The sequence below is a fragment of the Pseudorca crassidens genome, chromosome 4 (genome assembly GCF_039906515.1).
Source record: "Pseudorca crassidens isolate mPseCra1 chromosome 4, mPseCra1.hap1, whole genome shotgun sequence".
Classification (NCBI taxonomy): domain Eukaryota; kingdom Metazoa; phylum Chordata; class Mammalia; order Artiodactyla; family Delphinidae; genus Pseudorca; species Pseudorca crassidens.
In genome coordinates this window covers 122,574,983-122,592,453 of record NC_090299.1, presented here as the reverse complement: position 1 = coordinate 122,592,453, position 17,471 = coordinate 122,574,983, and the positions used below count along the sequence as shown (strand labels likewise).

Below are 17,471 nucleotides of genomic sequence, written 5' to 3'. Positions count from 1 at the left end.
CAAACAAGCAAGCAGGGGACTTTGCAGCGAGAACCACAGCCAGAGCGTGTCCTGGAAGGAGACTGCTGAGGACGCCCCGGCCCCTGCCGCTCCCCGTCTGTGGTGGCTACTACCCCAGAACAGCCCCACCTCCTTCCTCCCTTGTGGCATCATTAGCCGCTGCCCTGCCCCGGGCCGGTGAGCCTGGCCAAGTCTAGGTCGTGTGCTGGCGCCCGGCCGCAAGCTCGGCCACTAAAACTAGGGCGGTTGACCCTCGAACAACTTGGGTTTGAGCTGTGCAGGTGAACTTAGACGTGCTCTCTTTCTATCGATATGGACTACACGATCCGCAGTTGATGGAACCTGTGGGCGCAGAACCAGAGCTAGGGGGCGGATCCTGAGGGCTGACTGTAAAGTTAATGCAGACTTTTGACTGTGTGGGGGCGGAGCCCCTGAGCCCCAGTGTTGTTCAAGGTCACCTGTCATTGGCCCTTTCACAGCTCAGCAGGGGTGACAGTGGCAAATCTGTGAATGTGGTAAGGAAGCTTAGATGCTGGACAGCCAGAAACATCCAGATGTCTGTATGGGAAGCATCAGCCTGTTGGTGATGGGTGAGCCTAAGGGGTGAGTGTGATGGTCCAGAAAGAGTGAGAATTGAGGAAGGGCGGAGGAAGGGGTGACCTGGGAGAGGTGAGCAGGGGGAGCCCCAGGGGTGGGAGGAAGACTGGGCGGGACGGCTTAGAAACCAAGGGAGGGCACTCCAGGAGAGAGTAGCCCCGAGAGTGAGTCAGCGCGGTCCCCGAGGTCACAGCTTGTTATCCCTGGAGACCTTAGCAAGAGCAGTCTCGGTGAGGGAGGGGGCGATGCGGGAGAGAAGGGGGCCGGAGGCAGTGTGGGGAGGGGCTCTGAGCCGGGTTCACGGTCCCCTTCAACCACTGGCTGCTAAGTGGGCTACGTGGGCTTCGGCAGGTCACTTAAGCGCTCAGCGCGTCTGTGTCCCTGTGTGTGGAAGCGGGGTACTAACAGTACCCACGGGGTGTATGGGGTTACACGGGGTAATCGAGCGCTCAGCGCGTCTGTGTCCCTGTGTGTGAAAGCGGGGTACTAACAGTGCCCACAGGGTGTATGGAGTTACACGGGGCAATCAAGCGCTTGGCACAGCATCCGTGCGCTGTAAGTGCTCGTAGACGTGCTCGCGGTCATCGGTACTCTCACCGGCAGCTTGCTGCGAAGGGCAGAGAGGGCTTGGAGCAGGTGAGAAGCATCAGGGCCTCTTCTTAAATGAAGGGGTGTGAGTTTCACGTGTGTAAGTGGACAAAAAGACGGCGCGGGTAAGGAGATGGTGAAAACCCTGGGGAGGGCAGGATGGGGCTGGGAGGCCCTGGAATCAGCCCAGGACCCACGCAGAAAGGCGAGGTAGGGGTCGTCTTTGAGAGAAGGAACACCTCCTCTGGATGGAGAAGGACATCAGCAACTCAGGGGGCGGACTGCTGTGGAGGACTTTTGTCCTGGCCTTGGAGGGGTTGGCCGTCACCGCGCCAGGTGGCTTGAAATCCCAGATCTCTTGTCAGTGAGACCGCCTCCAACAGACCACTGTTGGTACTGCTCCAAGGACTTTCCTCGACTTTGATTTTGAAGCCCAGGGCTTCTATAGTAGAAGAAACTAGGAAAATCGTCTACTACCAAATGACTTTTTTCCCCTCTGGGAATTTAATGGGGAAGAATACGGGTTTCTGCCTCCATTTCCCCCTCCCCCCCATGCCTCTTGGCTTGCGGCTTGCGGGGTCTTAGCTCCCCAACCAGGGATTGAACCTGTGCCCTCGTAGGGGAGAGCGCAGAGTCCTAACCACTGGACCGCCGGGGAGTCCCTCTGCCTCCATTTTTAAGCTGTTCTTTGCGAATAGTTAATTTACCGGGAAGAATGACATTTCTAACTTAAGTAGACATGCCTGTGTATTTCATATTTTTTTTCCTTTCAGTAGACTTCTGGGGAGAAGTAATTTTTAAATTAAAAGTAAAGCAGAACTCAGTTTGTACTACCAAAATTATGATGTAGAATTTTATAACTCGTGTAGTTACAGAGCTCATTTCATAAATCATGCAGCCTGGGCCGTTTGTTCTTCAACTGAAGGCCCTAGAGCTGGTACCGATGGGTCCGAGGGGTACTCAGGGCAGCGTCAGTGCCATTGGTGGGGCTGTGCAGGCCTTGCCCTGCGGTGGCCAGTCTGACTGTGGGCAAGATTCCTAAGGGCTGCTGCAGGCTGGGGCTTCTTATATCTGTACAGTGGTGGGTTCCAGTTCCATTGCATAAGGGAGAAGTACTGAATTCCTCCATGGTCCCTGGGAATAGCAGCTGAGTCCTAGAAGTCCCTCTTTCCTGCTCAGGGTCCAAGGGGATTAACAATGCAGTGGCCTTGTCAGTGGCAGTGCCTTCTCAGTCTCAGGGCTGCGCTCCCGTCTGCGCTCTCCTTCCTCCCTGCTCACACTGCCCCGCCCGGCTTTGTGCTCCCCACTCTGCATCTGGCTGGAGCCACCAGATGCTCAGAGGGTGTTCTCCAAAGTGACCTGTGCTTCCTCAAGCTGTTAGCCTGGCTGGAGATGCCTTGGTTCAGTTTCCATTGAGGGTTGCTATCGGTGGAGCCCCAGCCCTCGGAGCCTTTCCTGACTCTTTCAGTAAGTTTCTCCTCCCCTGCGCTTCGAACTCTCTTGATCTTTGAGTTTTGCCTGTTGGCACACAAGCCTGGCCCGGCCTCCTGGATCACGATCTTCAGGGGCCCCGTGCAGCGCCCCGTGCAGCTGGGCCACACCGAATTCAGCCGAGGGCTGTGAGGCAGGGGCCCGAGCCCCTGGGCCCTGATGCTCGTTCCCAAGAGGAGGAGCATTGCGTCTGAAATGATGTGTTTTGGTTGGATAACATTTGTGAATGGCAAGAACAGTTGGTTATAGTTAATTCATTTTTATATCCAAGTTACTGGATTGAATTTTCTTAAAGGGTGTGTCTGATATTCGCAGATCGATTTAATTTTCCTAGGAAGGAGGACTGGGCATCCGAGTGCTTTTCTAAGGATCTTGGCATCATCCAGCCCAGCCCCCTCGATTTTCTGAAGAGGAGACCAAGCCTTGTGTCACGTGGGAGCTCCTGGCTGGGACCTGACCCAAGGTCTTCTCATTTCTAGTGAAATTTCTTTCCTCTTACTAGCCACTTTTTCGAACTGTGTTTCTTTGTTTCATATACAGAGAAAAAAGATGGCCAAAGTTAAAAAAAAGAGAGAGAAAGAAGATAAAAAAGTCAGGTAATCTTAAGCAAAGATATTCTTTCAAAAAAGCATGTGTGGAATTCCTTGTCCACATGTCCTGAAACTGAGGGAAGGCGCGACTCTGCAGGAGGAGGGCATCTTCAAAATAAGTGGGCATGGGACGAGGTCCATATAACAAGAGTGCCTCGCCTCAGTTTGCTGTCAATTTTATGTCTTATTTCTGTGCCTCGTTCCTGCTGTAGAAGCAGAACAGGCTCGCTCTTATTTTTCTCTTTTAATAAAGGGCTTTTCCTTGTAATCATCTTGCAGATGGGGAAAGGGTGAAAGTTAGAAATACATGGCATGAATTTAGAATTTAGTTTTACAAGATGCATGCCTTTATTTTATGGCAGATGTGGGGACTCCTAAGAGTACAAGAGGCCAGGTGGACTTCCACATAAAAGAATCATCTGTATTGTTAAGCGGACAGATGTGAAGAGGGTAATGCTGATTTTTGAGAGAAAAAGGAAAGGGAAAACAGTGTATCTTTTATTTCTGAAGCTCTTGAGGCTTAAGTTATTTCTTTGATGTTGTCGATTTAGAAATGAAAACTTCGGCATCTTTAAACACAGTATGATTTCCTATGATTTCCTAGCTAGCACTGATATTTGAGGATAATTGTTGATGTCCATAGTTGACTAAATTTTGTCAGTTTGCTGCTTTTCCCCCTTCAGTCTTTAATACTCGAGGTCATAGGTATGTGCGTGAGATCCTTCCAGGTCAGTACCTGTGTCTAAAATGGTTTTATCTATGGGAACTAACTTTTTGACTCATATAGTGATGTTAAATCTCCTTGTACAACTTGATCTGGTTTCCAGATTGTAAAGTCAAGTGAGCTGAAACTGACCAAATGAGAAAGATAAATCTGTTCTGTGACTTTTAGGAAAAAATACTGACGTGGTTTTATTTCTCCATTGTGAGGTCAAAAAATAGTTTCTTTGAAGTTTCTACCATACTGCTTAAATGTCTGATTTTCACTGGGTATGAAAAACTTCCTGCTCGTGGGTTTTAGAAAACTCTGTTATGGTGTGAGACAGCCCAGGTTTATATTTCACTTGTTCTATTCAGAGATAATTACTACTACCCCATTTGGGACTTCTAAATCCTGAGGTCAGCTCTGACTCCATGCTCAGTTGGCCTCTCCATCTGTTCTCATTGCTTTTGCTGTTAGATGACAGTCATCCTCTTAGTAACACGATCTAATATTTATTGCACTTAACTATGTGCCAGGCGTGTAGCAAAGGCATTATTATTTCATTTTAACCTCATGATAACTATAAGGTGGATACCGTTGTTATTTTCATGTTACAGATACTAAGGCTGGGACTTTCGAGAAGTTAAGTGACGGCTTTGGGTCTCAGCTCTGAAGCCCTGCCCCTGTCCTGGCAGGTGACACTGCCTTGGTTCCTTGGGTAGGTCATGTGAACTTGGATGGACTTGAACTCCATGCAGGGTTCAGGTTTCTGACCTGGATAGACAGATCTGCATTGGAATTTTGGCTGTGCCTCTTAGTGACTATGTGATCTTGGGTGAATTACTTAAATCCTCCAAAACCTCGTCTTCATTCAGAAGTTGTGTGTGAAATCTGATGATAAATCCACTTTCAGTACCCAAGGCAGGAAGAAGACTCTCATTAGTTATTTTACTTTTTACTAATACAGTAGCCTGACTTTTCTAAGATCATTCTTGGCATGTGAAGTTGCCTGTTTTCTTTTCCTTCTGGAATGCTGAGCCCTGACCATCTCTGTCTGGAGTGGGGGTGACTGCGGTGCGTCTGATGTTGGCACCTCTTTATGTCGCCTCCTGTGGCTCTTTAAAATATTTCTGGAGGCAACTGGGTGTGTGTTTGTGGCCTTTTTTTGCAAGCAAGTCATGGAGTTAGTACTGGCCTTTTGGGGCTTGAGAGAGACCAGTTAATAGCATACCTCTCACCTGCCCGAGCTGGACACGAGGGAGGAGGTTGGCAGATGGACACTGAGGTCACCTTTATTATTAATACAGTTGATGCTGAGGTAGAATAAAGGAGATACAGATAAGAGATAACAGAGAAAGGATTCTTAGGAGAGGGGATGGGGGAAGGGAAGCTTACACAGAGACAGAAAAGTGGAGAGAGGAAGAAGAGATTGCAACCAGGATTCTTCCTATGAGATGAGGATCTTGGAAGGGGTTCTCTGTATTGTTTGCACCTTCAAGAAAAATGGGAGAGGGGCTTGCTGAAGGTTATAGCGTTTCTGTGGGCCGGCAAGTTTCAAACTCAAATGTCTATTCCTGGACCAGCCTCTGGACTGTGCTTGCTGGAGGGCTACTTTGCGGGAGGAGAACATGGAAAGATTGTATTTTGGAAAACTTACTTGAGTCTCTGAAAACAGTTATGCATGCTACATTTAGGAGCTTCTCCAGTTAAGTATTTTTGGAGTACATGGCTTTTAAAATGTCCTGTGACACTAAGTGAAGTAAGACAGAGAAAGACAAATATATCGCTTATATGGGGAATCTAAAAAAAAAAAAAAAGATACAAATGAACTGATTTACAAAACCAAAACAGACTCACAGACTTAGAGAATGAGTTTATGGTTACCAGGGGAGAGGGATGGGGGAGGAGGGATAGATTGGGAGTTTGGGGTTGACAAGTATACACTACTATATTTAAAATAGATAACCAACAAGGACCTACTGTTTTTTTTTTTTAAAAAGAATTTCTTAAAAGAAATGTCGTATGACAGTTAATACTTTCTTGATACACACACGTGTATATATTTTATATTTATATATATTTTTACATATATTTTGTATTTTAAGTCTTTAAGTATGTGTATATATTGTTATAGCTTATTTTTTAATGTCTTTATATGTTTTTTAGTATTTTAATTTCTGGCTTTTGGTTCTGAAGGAAAATGAAATCATAGTAATGATTAACAACTGCTGAAAATATGACCTGCCGTATGAGATTTTATTTGATTGTTAATCTTAAAAATACAGACCTGGTGATGGTTTCAGCCTTTGGGAGCAACCCTGGCTGTGCTCCTGATCCTTTCCCTGTTACAACTTGTCTAACGAATGTGGAGGCCGAAGCTCCCTCCCTCTGCAACCCCTGACCCTCAGCTCCCGCCCTTGTGTGTCTTTTCTTGATTTGGGGTTTGTGAAAATAGATATGTTTCCTGAATTCCCCCAGAAATGAAGCCTATTAAAAATTAAATCTATCTCCATTTTTTATCTGAATGCTTATAGAATCTATATATTTGGTATGAAGTTATACTAACCATAATCTAAGAGTATCTTAAATTTTTGCAGCTGTAGAATTATATTAGGCTTCAAATAATTCAGCTTTAACATTTAAAATCTAGTTCCGACTCCTTTATAAGGGAGTAAAATTATATCTTATGAGAGCTATCGGCCTAAGTATATCCTCTTAACTCAGCATTCAAATTTTAAAAGTACAACAAAAATTAATCTGTCTTGTCTTGTCTTTTTTAGCTTCTCAGACAAGCTATTTAGTGGAAAAGCTTTACATTTTCAGCCATCAGTTCTAGATTTTGGAGTTCAGTAAGTATCTTCTCTTTATAATTTTTAGTAATTTATTATTTACACTCTTTGCTTTCAGGATATCTCTTATGTTTATGTATGATGTTAAATATATTTTAAATATATAGATAATATCAAGAGAGATTGATCCTAGAACTTGTTAAAAGGAACATTTTTGTGAAAAGGAGAGTGTAAGAGTTGTTCTAGCCCTTTCGTTAGTTTTTAATGAATGTACCGTATAATTTAAGTCGATAGTAAGTCCTTGTTTTTCTGAAACAAAGCAGGATATTTTATAATGAAAAACTCTACATATTGATGGTTTCTGAATTTTTAAAATTAGATTCACTTATTCACTCAGTTTTTACTGCTCCTTATGCTTTGGGATTCAAAATTGTACATACATTAGTTACTATGATTGAGGCTTTGGAAACAAGTTAAGTGGGGAAGACAGCGTGGAAGCTGTAATTCCTTGTAGTACATCTTGTTGAGAACCATGAGATGAAGGGGATGTGATCTGAGTGTTGGTTGAGGGACTGATCTGGGAACTCAGAGAAATTAAGGAAGAGAAGGGTGAAGCTGTGCTCAGGAGGGAACTTCAGGACTCATGTTGGTTGTAATGAAGTGTTAAGACTCCCTGGACGCAGAATTTTGCTGCACTGAGTAGATGTAATTTCACGTTAGTAGAATTTCGAGGTGGAAGTAAAAGAGTGTTTCAGGATTAAAAACTCTGCTTGTTTCAGCAGCCTGGAACATCACTTCAGTTTTATGAAGAACTTTTTTCAGTTACAAGAAAAGTTATGTGAGTGAAATAACCATGGTGCTAGGAGAGCATCTGGGGTGAGTTAGTGGTGGTCTCCTGGTGTGCTCTCCTTTATTCATCTGGTTTCCTTCTTTCCATTTCCTTCTGATCATCAAAATATCAGAGCTGCCATGAAGAATAATGAATTTTAAATTTAAAAGCACATTGTTGAGCTTTTTAAGGAGAGTCTGTAAAAGGAAGAAGTGATAAAAGTGCGAAGGGAGCTTGCTGATTTTACAAGAGTCTAGGCGCCTACTTTTTTGTTTTTGAATTTTTATATTTTTATTCTTAGGTAAAGAATGAGGTTTTATAATCAAACCTCACTGATTTCAAATTCTGAGTTCACTTTGCTTTTGTCAAAAGTATTGTAAAAAGAAATTTCAGTGCAGAACCTACTTTAAAGTGTATGTTAGAGGTTGGTAGATATAACAAGATGGATAGTAGTAAATACACTTAGATTAGGATAACAATTCCAGTTCATGGGACACTGGCTGTCCATAGGATATTTACTCTTCAGTCATATAAAAATATCCTACAGTCGTCAGTGCACATGATTGGATGTATGTATGCATTATCTGTGTATGTTAATTAGCTCTGCACATCAATTTCTGGTTCTAATAGCCGGAAGCATGTTGAAAAGGAATGTTTAAAGTTCTTGATTTGAAAAGGTTACTGAGTTTTAGACTTGAATCACCTTTGGATAATTCAGTTTTGTTTATGTAGTAGTTTATAGTTCTTAAAGCACAATCTTGTCTCTTGTGAGTTGAGTCTTAACCGCAATCCTGGAAGGATATTGGAGGTAGGTGTTGTCTAAGAGAGAGAATCATTTCCAAATATCTCTGTATTGGAGCGTGTACTACAAATGCTCAGATATTTGTTGCTGAGAAGTAATGCAGTTTTCCCAAGGTCATTTTACTGGAAGTGACAGAGTAAATCTTTTGATTTCTAAGCCAGCATGTACCATGCTATTTTTCTCATAATTGAGATCCAGGATATGGTTATGGGAATAAATTATTTTTGCTGAAGTTAAAAAAAAACTCAATAATAACAAAATATAGCCTAAATCAGAACACTTTAAAAAAATTAGTCAAGTTTTACCTTGCATCTAACAAACGGTCTCATCCATAGGCATTAGGTACACATTTTAACCAGAGAGTTCTCGTTTCTTCACTGCCCTAGGTCAGGTTTTGCTATTGTTTATTTTGGCGTTGACCTTGAGCAAACCTCATTCCTTCTCAGAGTTCTGGTTTCCCTCTAGGATGCAGAATCAGGATCATGTTATTCAGTTGCCCCCTGCCTACTTCTTAGGGTTTATGTTAAGGGTTAATATTCTGCTGGTCCTGAGATTAAACATGCTAATCATTCATAAGAAATTTTAATCATTCCTTTGTAGTATTAAATTAATAGAGTATCTTCCAGTTGTCACTAGTGAAGGAAATTCTTATCCTCATAACACTTTTAAAAATAGAATTAAAAAAAATAGGATAAAAATAGTACTGTGGTGACTAGGTTTCAGCCAGCATTCTCTGTTAGGTCTGGTGAGGTTTCTGGTGGACACAGCCACTGGGCTCTGTTACATTGCAGTTTTGTGGTCTTATTTTTTAAGGTGTTTCTCGGGGAGACGTTTGTATCCTTTGAAACTAAAAATCTTGTATTCCAATTATGTGAAGGAAACAAAAGCTTTGAGGATAAGTATTAATAACTGCTGATTGATTCATATTATTCACGTAAAACCTAAAATCATGGAAGTTCTTATTTATTTAATTTAATTGAGGGAAAAGGCAGATGTGAGCCTAGTACTCCTGACACAGGGCTTTCTGAGGTGCTATGATAGTATAAAAAGTTTTTAGTTGTTTTATTTAAGAACACTCTAAAAAAAATCAATGTTTTAATCACACTTACTGTATTTTATTTGTAACTGGCTGTTAAGGACTTTTACAATACATATTGGACATACTGAGTCTCCAACTAAGACTTGTGATTAAAAGTAGAAGGAAAAGCTGAAAGAAAAATTCCAAGGATTTGATGACACTAATACAGTATTTTGGAAATCATATTGTATATAAGAGAAACAGCATGCACTTAATTTTTCCTAAAGCACATGTTTTTTTTTTAATATTCAACTGTGAACCCCTAGTTTTTTTGTTGTTGTTGTTGTTGTTGTTGTTTTTTGCGGTACAGCGGGCCTCCCACGTCTGCGGCCTCTCCCGCCGCGGAGCACAGGCTCCGGACGCGCAGGCCCAGTGGCCACGGCCCACGGGTCCAGCCGCTCCGCGGCACGCGGGACCCTCCCGGACCGGGGCATGAACCCGCGTCCTCCGCATCGGCAGCCGGACTCTCAACCACTGCGCCACCAGGGAAACCCTGAACCCCTAGTTTTTAATATAAGAGAAATTGGAACAAAATCAGAAAAACACAAACATAATGTAGATGATTTTTTTTCCTGTATTTAGAATATAGTTTCACTTCTAGGCCATACTAAAGAGAACCGTTTATTTGGGCCTCTGCCACTGAGGGTGTTAAAACTGGAAAGATGACTTAAGTGAAATATTTGCTGGCTCTCTATTTATCACAACACGGTTTAACTGGAGTGAATTTGGTATTGGGTAGTAGCAATCAGAGTAAAGGATTCGAGGGAACATTGCAGGTAGCTCCAGGCAGCTGGGCTAGAAACTGGCCCCTTTCCTCTTGAAGTTCCTTTGTCAGAGCCCACCTTGCAGATGGAGAGCCCTGCGGAAAAGATTCAACATCAAGGTTTCCATTAGTTAGGGTATTTGCTGAAGAGCAGAGATTCTTAACTCTGAGGGTCATGGAAAGTTTTGAAAGTATGTATAACACTTTTGTGTGCATGTTTGTGGATGGAGGAGCCAAAGCTTTCATTAGAGTTTTCTGAAAGACTCATGCTTTAAATGGATACCAGCCAAAGCTAGAAAGTGCTGCAGAGCTTTCATTTTTCTCGGAAGAATGGTGTTTAACAATTAAGTTTTCTTTTATAAGACTTAACACAGTCTCTTTGCCAGTTGAAATCCATTCCCCCCAAAAGTATCTTTAAATGTATTACTCAGAAAATGAACCCTAAGAAGACTGGCTCTTTCTATGAGTATGGTTTCTTATCTAAACATATTTCCATTTGCATTAGAGACCCATGTCAGACAGATACCTAGTTCCCCCTAGATGTTTTTTTGGAAGCATTCAATGGCCTCGATGGGTTGAATTCTTCTAATACAAAAATCAGTTGGGGTGCTACTGTGGGTTGGCGTGAGTGTCTTGTAAAAGAAAGGATTAAAAAATTTTTTTGACTGTTGTGGATAGAATGCTTTATTAACACTAGGATTGTTGCTTTTAACTTTGTAATGAAGTTCAGCAGCTTTCTGGGTTTAGAGTGTATATATGGATGGATGGATGGATGATTTTGTTTATAACCATACAATCCCTTGCGTTTTTTCCTTGTTCCCTTCCTAGGTTCCTGGGACACCCTGCAGCAAAGATTCTCTATGCGTATAACCCTAGCAGGGAGAGCGAGGTCGTGGTGAATTCCGTGTTTACAGCTGCGGGACATTTCCATGTGCCTCCCGTTCACTGCAGGGTGAGTGTGGACGCGTCTTGGAAGCTGTGCTGTGGCGGGCTGCCAGCTTTTCTTGCTTTCTTTGCCTGTAGTTTGTTCACTTTCTGTTGCCTGTCTCCCCTTTTTCTGCTACCCAGACGCTTTCCTTCTATGTGTTTGCTTTAGCATTTATTTTTTCAGTTGTTCAGATTCATAATTTTGGTGGCTCTTGATTATGTGGGGAAAAAAAGTTTAACGAATTTAAACTAGGTAGTAATGCATGTGTATTCAATACGACTTTCTCATACTTAAAGAACCTTAATATTACTTGTCTCGTAGTGACTATCAGTGCTGAAGCATTTAGTAACTAGTACCAGTTTACAGTGGTGATCTCTTCACCTGGCGAGCGTGCTAGGATGGTTAGGACTCTTTTCTAAATTCAGGCCTAAGGGGGGTGGGTGGTTCCTTGTGAAGCTAATATGCACCATAACACAGAGCTCAAAACCCTGATCTTCTAATAGTTTTAATATAATTTAATTTTTTAAAAAATTATTTACTTTTTTGGCTGCGTCAGGTCTTCATCGTGGCAAGCGGGCTCTTCGTCGTGGTGCGCGGGCTTTTTGTTGCGGAGCGCGGGCTTCCCTCTGGTTGTGGTGCGTGGGCTCAGTAGTTGTGGTGCGTGGGATTAGTTGCCCCGCGGCATGTGGGATCTTAGTTCCCTGACCAGGGATTGAACCCGCGTCCCCTGCATTGGAAGGCGGATTCTTTACCACCAGACCATCAGGGAAGTCCCTAATAGTCTTAATTTTACTAATTCAATTTAACTTTAATTTTTAAACTTTTAAAAGGTCTTTAACTTTTAATGAAGATCCAGGTTACTACTAGAGTTTATTTTCCTTACTATCCCCATTATTTTTTAATACTGGGACTCAGGAAGTGGAGTAAGGGGGAGCCCAGTATTTTGATCATGACAGTCCATCCAGATAAACGCCGTCCCTGACTTTTACTAAGTAGCAACATGTCGGTACACCGGTGGTTGTCTTTACTTAAGTGGAGGTGGAAGTGTGTTAGACACAGGCCCTTGAACACATGGGGGAGGAAGAGGAGGATAAAGGAAAGGTATGAGGCACGTGGCTCCACTCGGGGTGAAAGCTGTCTTGCCCTAAGTCTGCGGTGTGTTCTTTGATATTTTCTCTTAGATTGTTGGATATTGATCTGTTTGGACATTCTCGGGGATTCATGATATGCTAAATCAAGGGTGCAAGAATATGCAAATATCTGTTAACAGGAATTGTCAAGAAGAAAGTCTGTGAAAGACAATTTGTCAAAGAGGGGCCATTCCAAGTGGCTAATGAGGTAGCTTTCTTTCAGGTAATTCCAGCAATGGGGAAAACGTCCTTCAGAATTATTTTCTTACCTACTGAAGAAGGAAGCATTGAAAGTTCTTTATTTATTAATACCTCCTCACATGGAGTTCTTTCTTATCACGTAAGTAGCTTTTTCTGTTGGTCATATAATTTGGCTGTTGACGTAATGAAGGAGTTTGGGTGTTAAAGAAAAGCCTTTTGGAAATGTTGCCACCTAGTTTATGTCATTCAAGTATAAGGCTGCTTAGTTGATGTCTAGCTAACCAGCCCTCCTCCTTCCTCTGCCTCACGGGCCAGGTGGCCATCTTTCGTGCAAAGTGCACGGCTGGAATGCACCTTGGATCTCGAAAGGGTATCAGAACAAAACAGAGAAATCTATCCGACGGTTTTCTAGTATAAAATATAATGGGGTTTCAAAACTCACGACGCTCATCTCCAGCAGTCCAGGGATAGGAAGCTTGTGAGGGCGGCCCCTGGGGGTTTTGCTTCCTCCTCTCCCGGGCTCAGGACTGTTTCTGCTCTGGGGACACGGACTGCATGCTTGGGGGCCCGTTCCCAGGGAGCTCCCTATTCTGGCAAAGCACTGGGGAGTGAGTGAGAGGAGTCATTTTGTTGTCGGTCACAGAAATAGTCAGGAATCTTTATCTTAAGCGGCATCTGTGACATCTTTCTTTTAAGTGCCAAGATCTATCGCTTTGGTGGCTAATTCTTACAGGATTTCATGTAACTCGTGGTCCCATATCAGAAAAGTTGTCTATTTCTGAAGAGATTTGCCGCATTGAGGAACATTCAGCTTAAGTACAGCAACTTTGGTTGCATTTTTGTTTTTTGGGGACAAAGATAAATATAATAATTGGATTAATAGTCTTGACGGCCAAGTTGACGAACACAGATTTCCTTTGGAAAGGTATTTCAGCATGATGTCAAATGTGTTTCAAAAGTAATAGATTTTTTTTTTTTTTCCCTGCAGGTATCTGGCATTGGCACTCGCAGAATCTCTGCAGAAGGGTCCGTAAAACAGCTACCAAATGCTTACTTTCTGCTTCCACAGGTCCAGAGCGTTCAGCTTTCACAAACACAGGTGATTTTCGTAGGACATTTATTTTGAATGCTGATAAATACCAAACTTTGTAGCCTCTACATTTACGTGTCTTACACAGAGTACAGACAGACCTTTTTACCTAGTCAGAAGTGGGATTTTAACATGTTCCGCTTTTGGAAAGAATCCTGGTACATATGGAGATAATGTATGTATGTAAAGTGTCAGTGAAATCCGTATACTTCTTTTTAACGGCTGTATAGTCGACGGTGTTGATATTCCATAGTTTGCTTAGTCCTGTTGTTGGTCATTTGCAGGGTGTCCAGTTTTTCATTATTTTTACCATTAGGCCGTGTACATATTTTACAGGTTTCTTTATTTCTCCTTTGGACTACGTGTTTCCTTGGGGTGTATTTTGTAAAGAGGATTCTGTAGTTAAAGACTACCAACCGGTTTATAGGGCTTGTTAATCTCGCCAGGGTGCTTTTCAGGGAGCCAGACCCTCCCTGGTCACTGGTAATGACATTCCTGCAAGCGTCTTTCCCTCTCCCCGCCCTCCTACCATGAGTCCTGCCTGGGTGTGGCTCAGGGGAGAGAAATGTTTTCAATGTCTTAGTAGGTATATAATGGAACCTTAAAATTCTTTTAATGCGTATTTCATTAATCGCTTATAGGGTTGGCCGTTTTTTCCCTTCGATTATTTATATTTCCCTGCAACTGTGGATAACTGTTGAAATTCCAAAAGCACTTGACCCAACATATTGTGAAGCTTACCACCTTACCTACCCTTTCTTTTTTTTTTTTTTTTTTTTGCGGTTCGCGGGCCTCTCACTGTTGTAGCCTCTCCCGTTGCAGAGCACAGGCTCCAGACGCGCAGCCTCAGCGGCCATGGCTCACGGGCCCAGCCGCTCCGCGTCATGTGGGATCTTCCCGGACCGGGGCACGAACCCGCGTCCCCTGCATCGGCAGGCGGACTCTCAACCACTGCGCCACCAGGGAAGCCCTACCCTTTCTTTTTAATGAATAACTAAAGCCCACTGCTCGGACTTCTTCTAGGTCATGGTAACTAGGCTTTCCTTCACCATCAGTTTCACTGCGCCTCTGCTCTGGGCCAGGCATGAGTCTGGCACCTCTGTCTCCATGGAGCTCTCATTCCAGTGGAGAGAGAAGCAAAATTAATTTACCTGTAATGTAATGCCTGGGTGCTTTGCCACCCAATAGGTCATTCTTAGGGATTTAACATACTATTTCCATTTTTTTATAAAATGGAATAGCCCTTCCTCAGGATTTTAAGGAAGATTTCTTTTTATTTGCAAATTTGGATTTGGTTTAAGTTCTAAAACCAGTGGGACTGTATTGAAAGGTTTTAGGCTGGAGACTGCTGTGATCTGACCTGCATTTTGTAAGGGCTTGGAAGGCCTAGAGAAAGTTTAATTTGCATGTGCTGACAGCGAGGGCTTTTCCTGTGAGCACTTTCAGCCTTATCTTGGGGCTGTCCTTCAGCGGGGGGCGGGGAGAGGGAGGGCAGCTGGGAATGGCCAGGTTTCTCTGGTGACTGAGAGCTTTGAGTGCCTGGTGCCATGTTAGTGGTGATAAAAGCATTGAAACCGAGGCGGGTGTTCAGATTACCTTAGTTAATGCTGTTAATTTAAGGATACGTGGAATTAAGGGCCTCAGAGGCCTTGGTGTGATGAGAGCGTGCCTGCCATCCACTCTTCCTGGCAGATCCCGTCCTTGCCGTGGTGCCCTCTGCCCTGCCCCACATCCAGGCCATCCTCATCTGGGCCACTGTAGCAGCCCCTTAACTGGTCTACCAGCGTCTGCTTCAGCCCTTTCAAGTCCTCTTCCCCAAAATGCAAGTTGGACCTCGTCAGTCACCTGCTCTCCATGCATTCCCGTAGGATTTAGGACTTAAACGGAACCCTTCGTGTGGCTGGAAGGCCTTGCGCGGTCTGGCGCCGTCCCTCCCCCGCCTCCCTCCCTCTGCTGCTCACACTGCCTCTTTCCCTCCTGCCCCTGGACCTCTGTGCCTGCCGTTTCCCCAGACGCCCCTCCCCCAGCTTTTCTCACAGTTAACCCTCACTTCATCCTTCCTTTCTCATCTTGAGTTCTCCAAGGATCTTGCTGTCTCTCCCATTCAGTTCCAGACCTCGGTTGGCCCGCAGTACAACTGACTTCCTTCCCCCTTAGGACGGGTATCCGGTGAAATAATCCCACGCCCACATGGTGTGTTTACTTAGCCACTCTCTCTTTCACTCGTGGAATTTAAGACCCACGAAAGCGAGGGCCACCTGACTTGGCTTTCCGTATCCTCCCGGCCCAGCCCGGGGCCTGCCGTTGGAGGGGCCCATGAACTCGGGCTGAGGCGAGTTTCGGCCAGCTCCCCCTACCACGGCGGTGACTTGGCTTTTCTTGTATCTGCTTTAGCTGGTACGAAACTCTGTTTTGTTTCTTTTTTCCTTTTTTGCATTTTTATCTATATGTAGCAGCTTTATCGAGATATGATTCACATACAACAAAATTCACCCACTTAAAGTATACCCCCACTGGCTGCTAGTATACTCACAGAGTTGTGCAGCAGTCACCACTCTCTCACAGTCTAATTTTAGAACATTTTCTTTGCCTTAGTCCCTGGCAACTGTTACTCTATTTTCTGTCTCTATAGATTTGTCTATTTTGGACATTTCATGTAAATGAATTGTGTGGTCTTTTGTGATTGGCTTCTTTCACTTAGCATAGTGTTTTCAAGTTTCATCCATGTTATCAGTTTTTCCTGCCTTTTTATTGCCAAATGATACATTGTGTAGGCATATACCACATTTTGTTTAAACATTTATCAATTGGTTTCATTTTTTGGATTTGTTTTAGTTTTTTTGGCTATTTTGAATAATGTCGCTGTGAACATTCATGGACAAGTTTGTGTGGGCGTATGTCTTCTGTTCTCTTGGGTGTGTATGTAAGGGTGGAATTTTGCTGGGTCATGTGGTAATTCTATGTCTCACATTTTGAGGAATTGTCGAACTGTTTTCTAAAGTGTTATCATTTTACAATCTCACCAGCAATATATGAGGATTCCAGTTCTCTGCAACTTTGCCAAAGCTTGTTATTTTCTGTTTTTTTGTTGTTGTTTTGTTTTTTATAGCCATCCTAGTGGGTGTGAAGTGATACCTCATGTGGTTTTTATTTGTGTTTCCTTAATCACTAATGATGTTGAGTGTCTTTCCATGTGCTTTTTGATAAGTTTTGTATCTTCTTTGGAGAAATGTCTATTCAGATCCTTTGCCCATTTTTTAACTGGGTTATTTGTCTTTTTATTGTTGAGATGTAAGTGTTCTTTATATATTCTAGATAGTAGACTTTCATCAGGTACATGATTTGTATGTATTTTTCTCCCATTCTTTAGGTTGTCTTTTTATTTTTAATTTTGATGAAGTCCAGTTAACCTATTTTTTATTTGGTCGCTTATGCTTTTATTGTCAAATCTAACAAGGTCAAATCTAACAAGGTCCAAGGTTGTAAAGATTTACTCCTGTGTTTTCTTCTGAGTTTTATAGTTCATCTCTTGTAGTGAGGTCTGTGATCCATTTTTACTTCATTTTAGTGTATAGTGTGAGCTCGGGATCCAAGTTCATTCTTTTCGTATGCATTTCCAGTAATCCCAGTACCATTTGTTGAAAAGACAGTTCTTCCCCCATTGGAGTGTCTCGGCGTTCTCCTTGACTGTCTCAGCTTCAGCTCTGTTCCCAATGGTAGATTCTCTCCATTTTCATTTATACTGGGATCTATGAGTTTAGTCAAGTCACTGTCTAAGGCTGCCCCTGTTGAACATAGCTCCCCCCATCAGTCAGTCAACAGTTAGTTATTAGATGTCATTTCTTGAATGTTCCAGGAAGTGATAGGGCAGTGAACACAGCACAGTGTCCCT

The 17,471-nt window shown here is 43.2% G+C and overlaps 1 protein-coding gene across 4 annotated transcripts in view; it reads left to right on the top strand.

The window, feature by feature from the left end:
- Positions 1-17,471, top strand: part of TMEM131L (transmembrane 131 like) — a 160,074-nt gene that overhangs the window by 66,091 nt on the left and 76,512 nt on the right. For all 4 annotated transcript variants that reach the window (XM_067736615.1, XM_067736616.1, XM_067736614.1 and 1 more), the window contains exons 4-7: positions 6,750-6,818; positions 11,059-11,182; positions 12,512-12,628; positions 13,478-13,588. In XM_067736615.1, the coding sequence (XP_067592716.1) occupies positions 6,750-6,818; positions 11,059-11,182; positions 12,512-12,628; positions 13,478-13,588 (421 nt within the window). The remainder of the gene's footprint in view (positions 1-6,749; positions 6,819-11,058; positions 11,183-12,511; positions 12,629-13,477; positions 13,589-17,471) is intronic.